General features: G+C 40.7%; 1 protein-coding gene across 2 annotated transcripts; it reads right to left on the reverse strand.

Annotated features, from left to right (window-relative positions):
- Nucleotides 1-424: 424 nt before the first annotated feature.
- On the reverse strand, nucleotides 425-1,421 carry pirt (phosphoinositide interacting regulator of transient receptor potential channels). 2 transcript variants are annotated; one of them, XM_028412870.1, is made up of 2 exons: nucleotides 1,375-1,421; nucleotides 425-842 (listed from the first exon to the last, which is right to left on the reverse strand). In XM_028412870.1, exon 2 carries the CDS (start codon nucleotides 827-829, stop codon nucleotides 425-427), a length of 405 nt encoding a protein of 134 aa, XP_028268671.1. In that variant the 5' UTR covers nucleotides 830-842; nucleotides 1,375-1,421. The 2 variants fall into 2 exon arrangements, with proteins under 2 accessions (XP_028268671.1, XP_028268670.1); XM_028412869.1 differs by lacking the exon at nucleotides 1,375-1,421 and adding an exon at nucleotides 1,148-1,287.
- Nucleotides 1,422-8,969: the final 7,548 nt, after the last annotated feature.

An 8,969-nucleotide genomic window follows, 5' to 3' on the forward strand; every position in this document is an offset into this window, starting at 1 on the left:
AGTTCCACAACAAGGACTCCACTGGACGCACCAACAAACCGGGAAGTGACAATTATAAGCTCTCAAAACTTTTAATTATTCATGAATACTGTACCACACAGCATTAGGAAATCCCTCTTGTCCACTTTTCCAGTTTTATAAATATTTATAAGGACACTTTGCTTTCTAGTTTCCGTCTTCACTGAATTGTGTGCGAACGTGTGAATAATTGTGGTTTCTCTTCGCAGGTTGTTGTCCTTGAGCTCTCACCTTCTTGTGGGCCAACCGTTGATGCAAAAATGTTGTCATGCACTCTTAATGCACTCTTAATCTCATGAGAAATAATCATAAATGTCACCACGCAGAGTCTTTAAATAATAAGGATCCCATGCTGAAAAGTAATGCGTTTCTTCCAACACAGTTTTTGATCACAATACATCAACCATCAGAGATTGAACACCGGAGGCCTGTGGTAATTGAGGGGCCGCTTCATGTTCGATTGTTTCCTATTCTCTTTTGTGATGGGAATCAGGACCACACCCACAACAAAAACCATCAGCCCGATGGACAGCAGTGCCGGTCCTAGGATGTTGGTGATTTTTTTGCAGTGGCCGGCAAAGTACAGGCCGCTGATGATGATGCCACATGCCAGGAAGCTGCCGCCGGTGGACATGAGGTGGATGGGGAACCAGAAAACTTCATACTTGCTGCGGGTCTCTGTAGTCCACACGGACTCGCTGCGGGAAAGGCTGAACACGGTGCTCTCAGTGCGACTTGGGGGCGTCAGCTGGTCCCTGGACTGGGAGAGAGTGCACTCTCCCAAGGGGATGTTCTCCGGGCTGCCTGGCATGGCCTGAGTGACTCTGTGGAAATTATGCAAAATTAGATTTAGTCTGGAAAGAAAGATGCGTCTGTGTTTGTAAGATACTACATCATGAGCGTCACAGTTATGTTACAAAACACAATGCATAAAACAAGAACACAATCGTCTTAAAAAACAGCTTTTATCTAAGTGTAAAAATGTTGACCTCTCTTCTAGAGTTTGACATTTTATCTCTAATCATGCCATGTGCAGATGTTTTTCCTCGCTCGATGTGTTTGCAGCACATCTGCCGCTGGAAAGCAGTTCACAGCAGGCAAACAAAATGGAACAAGTAGACAAACATACCTTTCAAATCTGGATCAAGTCTCTGTCTGTATTTTGTCTGAAGAATCAACAATAAGTTTAAGTCACTTAAAAGAGAGAAAACATCCAGAAATATGACGATTTTCCCATCCACTCTCCGACTAGAGTAAAAATGATGCGCTACAGATTCCCACCGAACAACCATCTACCCACCCTCCTGCACTATCTCCACCTCCTCAAGTGAATCCTTTGACCACCAATCCTCTTACCATCATCTACCATCGCAGGCGGTCAGTCCTGATGTTGCAACTTAGGGTGACAGGCTTGCCTCCCAGTCCCCAGAGGATATCCATGGACCTCCAAAAACTCCCAGGTTGATGTCTTTTCCTTTTTCTTTTTTCTTTTTTTAAACAACCAACATTTTCCAGGACAGGACAATGAGAGGAAAATATCTGCCTCAATTTGCTGGTACTGTTTCCACACAAAAGAGGAGCAGGGCAGGGCAGTGACTGGGAAATGGCTCTCTGGTATAGCCAGATTGATGTAGCAAGCAATCAGCCATACAGAGACTTTCCAATACAGCCTGATATGTTGGCACAGTATTGATCCAAAAGTAGCCCCGGAGCAACTATCCCCAAGTTGTAGTTTTGTTCACTGAACATGAGATCAATGAAATCTGTGTAGCATAATTAACCCTCAGAAAAACATACAGGGAGTCGTACAGAATTTGGGTGTAATTTTAGGATATTTTTGTCATCTTGTTATTCAGCTATTCAGATTTCCAGCCTCGATTGCACAGAGGGGGAGCACACAGGGGATGTTGTTGCAATACGACACTCCTGCTTCCATTGAACAGCCCTGATAATACATTTGTATCTTTTGGAAAGACACAAGTGTCAGTATGTGGCCATTGATCTGAACATGAGCTCACACTTTAACATGATTACACTCCACAGAGAGCTACCGAAGCTATCAAAATGCCCTCTTCGGGGCTTCTACGTTTGCTCAGAAAACACAGAACCTCCCTCTCTGATTTCATTAGACCACTACTGTTTAAAATGCACCATCCTGTGGTGCAGCACTGACATGATGAAAGCTGTCACTACTCGCAATGAGCCATGCAATCCAACAGAGGGCAGTACTGGCATGTGTCTTTGCATGTGGGTTAACACTTGGACTCAGGTTTGCTGTCTCATTAACTTATATTTGATAGCGGATTAGTTAATTAAACTGTTAATTCAGTGTTTTGGTTATTACCTCTTATGAATCAAAGTCTTTTATTTTGCTGCCACACATGAGAAATTAATTATCCATTCAATGTAGTGCTACAGTATTTTGTGATTATGACATGCCTAATTCTCTTTAATGGTCCATTTAAATGAGCGGTATCCCATTCACTTGATCATAGTTATCTGAGGGAATTTTCCACTGCTGAGTAAACCTGCAGAAGATGAGGGTGGGATGAGGAGGAGCTGCAGACATCCATGCACATGCAGGAAAATTAATGAATGAGTGATGAATCAAGCATTAAAATAATGTAAGTAGTTGAAAATTGAGAAAGCATTAACCATCAATAACTTTGTCTTAAGGGCTTATCGTTTATTGTCCACAAAGACATGTTGTCCCTTTGTTAGCAATTTAAAGTGGGCAGAGAGAGCTTGGGAGGCAGGTGGCCATCACTACACAGAAGACCTCTGATGAGATCTACCACATGATCTTGACCAATGTTGACACCTGATTTTCAGCCTTCACATTACTATTACCAGATAAAGACGGAACTCAGTGGATGGTGGAGGATGCTGACATCTAACAAGAGTGAATTTGTAATAAATGTTCTCATGTCCACATACTTTTGACAAAAAAATGATCTTCTAAAGCTGCAACAGATAGTCAGTTATTTGACGTCTGGAACTGTTGGTCTGGAAAAATGGATAATTTCATTGGTTAGTCTGTAAAATGTCAGAATGAATTGATTGATTAGTCATGGACAAACATTTAACAATGCAAACAATCATAGAGTGCAGCATTCCCACTTTTAGACATAAAAACAACAGCAACAGGCTAAAGTTACACATGGCGTCTGTTTACTTTTGGTCACATAATCAGGTTTCTGATCTCCGTCAATCACAGAATTAAATGCTCAAAAGTTAAAAGTTGAGCCAGTATATATTGGTAAAGCGACATACAGGTATCAGTCTAATCCTATTTGATAACACAAACACAGAGGGCTGCCAGGGATTAGAGCTAATAAGCCCCGTCTTGAGTCAGCATGCTGAGTTTGTCAGTTTGGCACAGGGGTTTTAGGACAGGATTCAAATGAACTGTGGACTTTGAGGTGCAGTGTGCACACACCCTCTGGTTAAAGCCACCAGAACTAAGATGCTCTAACAACTCCAACCCTTTTTTTTTTTTTTTTTTTCTGCTCTGAGTCTGTGGATTATACAAAAATACTTTTTGGCCAAATGAAGCCTCACACAGAGCCTCGTTAACTCCTGAGCAAATATCAATAAAAGCTTTGCAGCGGCTCGTCTTGCAGATATTCACATTTCAGTCCGGTGATTTATTCACACACGGAGCTTTCCTCTGTACAGGTGACCTTGGAAACTAATTAATCTGCTTTGCATGTTTACGGCTTTTAGTTGAAAGGTGGTGGCTTACAAACAACTCCAGCAGAAAGCCTCTTTGTGCATTTGGGTGAAATGTAACTATTTACTGTTTAAATAAATCCATTCCTGTGATACGTTTCAAACATTGTGATAACAAGAGGTATCACCTTCCTTTTCAAAGCATGTGTATGACTCACACCAAACACTTTGCCAACATGTATTCAATATCACTCCTGCAATGCGCTGTCAGTCCCACCTGTTAATTCATTTAAATGATCCCATTACACTGGAACAGTGTGAAACAGTTCCTCATCATCATCTGACAATGCACCATTGTCATTTTGTTTTTTGGTTTCGCTTACAACGTCCCCTCTCCAGGCCACTAGAATCTGGTGATGCAGATCAGTGTGTGGGTCAGCTGTAGACACCAACACTCTGATGTCCGTGTAATTAAATTAGGCAAAGAAACAAAAGAAGCACATCCCAGGTACTTCACTGTTGTCCTCTACCTTTAAAAGAACCCAATTAAAATGCAACAAAGGAAGTAGTATAACACTGTGTTGTCTCGTATAAGACAACTGTAACTAAGGACAACCTATTCAAGATGCACCTTTTGAAGACCAGATCTAGTCTTTGTTAAAGAATGCTTTAATTTAAAAATGATTCTCCTCTTGCATATAACAGCCCTGCATATACATTGATGACCAAATTAACCCCCTGTGACTGTGTACATCACAAAATAGGTGAAGAAAATAGACGGATGCATGGAGGAATGGATATATTTTTAATTTGGTATTAAAAGTATCAAAGTAAAAGCCATTATGCTACATCACTCTTCTGCACCAGCCAAGGCTAGCTTGGTGGGTATGGTCAGCTCTTTGGTGGTACCATCTGCTAACATTACACTCTGACACTTCTTGACTGCTTGAGAGTTATTTGATGCCTCTGTGTTTAGCACTAAGAGTTTAAAGTTTGCATTATAACCTCTCCTAGTTGCTGGTATACTGACCACACTGACCTTTGACCTGTTCAGGACGCAGTCTAAACTAATTTGCAGGGGACGCTTCAGTCTAAGAGGGCACACTTGTTTTACACATATTAGTTGTGGGTGTGTAAATATATGTGTATATATATATATATATATATATATATACACTCACCTAGTGAGGGATTTTGTTCATTATCGGTTGATTATTCCTTTTACTACTCATGGAAAAACAAATGCAGGTTTTCACTTGGTGCATTTCCTTTCCTCTTTGTTGATCACCTGAATTCATCAATATGCGTGACCATTCATTTCCATCCAGTAAAAACAGGGCATACATAATACACGAATTTGCAGCGCCATTGATGATGCTGGCCCTCTGACGGTCCTTGGGCCTTTTGTGACGTCAATGGCTTGCACTCTTAACCCCACCTCCTGCTGTTGCATGACAGAGATGAAGAAAGCAGGCAGAGCTAATAGATGCTGAGGGAACGAGTGAGGAAGGGGGGGGGGGGGGGCGTGGATTGTAACAGATCAATAGCTCAGTCTCTTCTGGAACAGATTTGTTTTCCCAGTCTAATAATTGGGCAAAGAACAAAGTGTGCCACACTTCAGATGATCTGATGGTTCATGGTCTAGGTTCTCTCTGGGTTTTTTTTTTAGCTAAAGATGCTTCATGGTGTTGATAGGCTGAACATGACCGGTGGACACGCAGGTGAGGTTTGCAGTTATTGGACACGCAGGCTAAATTAAGACAGGACTAGACGTCCCTCTTTCTCCTCACAATTACGCAGGCAAATCTACCATAGACATTGTGGCATTGGTAAAAGGTTAAAATAAAGCTATACCAAATTTGAAAATAAAAAGTTTGAAATAAACACACTTATCATGGGTAGGTCACACAGCTCACAGTGTTGAGCACAGGTGTAAAACTTTGATAAACACCTGCCACACAAACAGAAATATCCATTAAAATATTAATTTTCTATTTATAAAGCTTGGTAGGAACAAAGCCATTTTTGGAATAAGTACTAAAAAATGTGTGCATGTAGCATTTCTAAATATAAAGAAGCAGAGCAGAAGCTCTTTCAAAGGCACCTCTAATGGAATATATTGGTGCATTCACTTTGTAATCACTTCCTGTATTATAAAAATTGTATTTGTCATATAAAGCATAGTGACAAAATCTCTTTCCATTTCCCCCTTCCATTTAAAGTGCCTGCTCGTCTGTGTGTTCTGCTGTTGGCCATCAAAGGGAAATGACTCACAATCATTATCATAATAGTTTTGTGGATAACCCGCTATTTTCTGTAATCCACTTAGAAAACAATATGGCGAGGACACCTACAGTCATTTCTCATTTCTTCTCTAGCATTTGTACACAAAGCTTTAACAGCGGTGTGCACGAGCAGTCCATTAACTGACAATCTGTCAATCTGGACAATGTTTTCCTACAAATGCCAATGCACTGTGTTTATGGAATGCTCATAATTAGTAGTATAAATAGTAGCATGTGTCAAGGTTTACCTTCTAACTTTGTCCATTGTCAGGATTCAGTTCAGATAAGATCCAAAGGCAGACAAACTAAAAAGACGTGTAAGCTTAACAAAAGCCAAAGTCCAAAACTCAAAAAGCCAAAAAACAAACAAACTGAACAACAAACACCAGGAGAGAAATAAAGCTAACAAAGTACGAAACACAAGGTAAACGAACAGAAATACATGAACAAATGTAACAATGCGTGGGGCTGTTGGCACAGGAATGAACAATTAACAGGACACAGGTGAACACAATCAGGGTGGAAACACAAGAGGAAGTAAAACACATGGAAAACAAGACGTTCAAAACAAAACAGGAAACAGGGCAAGGCAAAACTAAACACTAAATGACCGAGAAAACCAAAGAGTAAACTAACTGAACACAGGATCATGACATCCATGGACCTATCAGTTGTTATTTGGAGCAGTGTTTGTTGACCAGCAGAACTACACGGGCCACACTTGCCTGCTTTTACCTAGAGTCACTTCCTGGAGTTTAGTCTTTAGGTTTCCAGGCAACCAGACAGGCTGTGGCTTCACACATAGTATCAATAATTTAACAACACTCAACAAGAATTCACAAAAAGCAACACTTTATACTATAAGTATATACAATATCAACCCAGCTTATTACCTACCTAGCCGTGGCCTCTGAAGCTGGTGAATAGACATTTTCCTTTAAATCCAACCCACAGGTTTAAAATTGTCGAATTGACAGAATAAAATATAAATTATTCTCTTTTATTCTCACATAAAAGTCCAAGTTTTAGAAATAATGGCAATTCTGAAGGTAAAAGTGTGTAAGAGGTGTCAGCTCCCTTCCAGGACTGTCACTGCCAGTCTGAAGAACACGGTGCTCGAGGTGAGAAATCAGCCAGAATTAATGTGACGACAGATCTTTACATATTACTGCAAGTCTCAGCGGGTGAACCATACTGGCCAGAATACACTCAAAGGGCGATTTTCACACTTGAAATGAATAATTTGATGATTTTCCTAGCATGTTATCTAATAATGAGTCTATGGTGAGTCATGTATTTGTGAAGAGAGACCGAGCAGCACTTTCTGATGAAAGCACAGTGAAGAAAACCCTCACTGCACACACAGCATTTAAGACGCAGAATGGAAACCAAACACCTTTTTGTATTTTTGTGTTTGAAGTTGGTCAGATTGATTTCAACATCTCTGTAGCTGACGGAGCACCGGATGATAAAACTCTTCTTCTAAAAATAGGGTCTACATTTCAGTTCAGGCTTTCATGTTTGGCTCCATACAACTTCTACATCCAAGAGCATTAATGTATGGAGGCCTTCATTTTTGCACCAGGCAGAAAAAGCTTTGACACTTTTTAAGATGACACTTGGGCCCCGTTCACACTGGGGAAATCAATCTGGCTAGAGCAGGATTTGGGCCGTATACTGTGATTTCAATCCACCTCTCAGAGGTGGATCTAGCCGAAATGGCTTGAATGTGGCTCAGGTCTGAACGCAAATGCAGCTAGCGAATCTGGCTAGCGGCGTGATACTTCCGGTTCACAGGGACATTGTCCGGGTCATGTGCAAAAGCCGTATGTAAACAACCGTCGAACTACGACAGCTTTGCCCCGAGTTTATTTTCGACAGGGCTACAAAGGAACAAACTGCTTTTTAAACTGAAAAAAATGAAAGAACGAGAGACACGGGACAAAAAAAAAGTCTGTCTAGTCTAGTCTGCTAGTCTGTCTTTAGTTGTAAATGTGCGATATCTTAATGCTGTGCTCTACTGGATCTGCAGCTGATGTTTTTTTGCATTATTCATTGATTGTTATGAAAATGTTCCTGTTTCCAGACAGGAATGGAAAACCAGAAAAATTAAGGCAATCATACACAGTCTGTGTGAGGCTGCCTGTCCATATACACTACTGTTCAAAGGTTTGGGGTCACTTGGAAATTGGAAATTTTTTCAATGAAGATAACATTAAAGTAATCAGTCAATCAGTCAGAAAAGGCTGATTTTTATATCAGAGACCCTTTTCCAGCAACCATCATTTCTATGTTCTAATGGTACATTGTGTTAGCTAATTGTGTTAAAAAGGCTAATTGATGATGATTAGAAAACTCCTGTAAAATTATGTTAGCACAGCTGAATTGTTATGCTGATCAGAAAAGCTATAGAACTGGCCTGATGACCCCAAACGTTTGAATGGTAGTGTACTTTTGTCCATATAGTGGATCAGAAGTCAAAAAAATCTTTGTTTGGGTACGATCCTGTCAAAAGCAATAAAACTCTAATGATATCAGAAACCAAGTAGAAAGCATTTGGTCAGGCTTTCAAACCAGGTAAAGCAATATAGAGCAAGTTATGACTGTGCTTCACAAGAGAGACGCTGACAGATTCAGATATCAAGAGAGCTTGACTTCCTGAACCATGGGAAATAAGAGCAATCTATCCAGGGTCAAACGGATCAAGGCAGTGCAGCCGGACCAGTATCTCTGCCTGTATATATGTGTGACTCAGATTCCACAATCATTATGGAGGTTTCCATGACGACTGAGCTGTAAAGCTGCAGGGTGTTTGATACAGCGCAGGTCACAGCTTAAACATGCCTCACCTTTAATGGAGAAACTCATCCTGGTTGCTCACATATCACAGTTGTGCTCCTGTTTCAAATGCCAATCAATGGTATTGATGCCCATCAGGGGGTATGGAGACAATTGTGCAGTCATATAGATAAGTATTTGACACCCCTTGCATGT

Source organism: Parambassis ranga, chromosome 8 (genome assembly GCF_900634625.1).
Source record: "Parambassis ranga chromosome 8, fParRan2.1, whole genome shotgun sequence".
NCBI classification, from domain to species: domain Eukaryota; kingdom Metazoa; phylum Chordata; class Actinopteri; family Ambassidae; genus Parambassis; species Parambassis ranga.

Coding starts and splice junctions, on each gene's coding strand:
- pirt (XM_028412870.1), bottom strand. CDS start 829: ATGCCAGGCAGCCCGGAGAACATCCCCTTGGGAGAGTGCACTCTCTCC.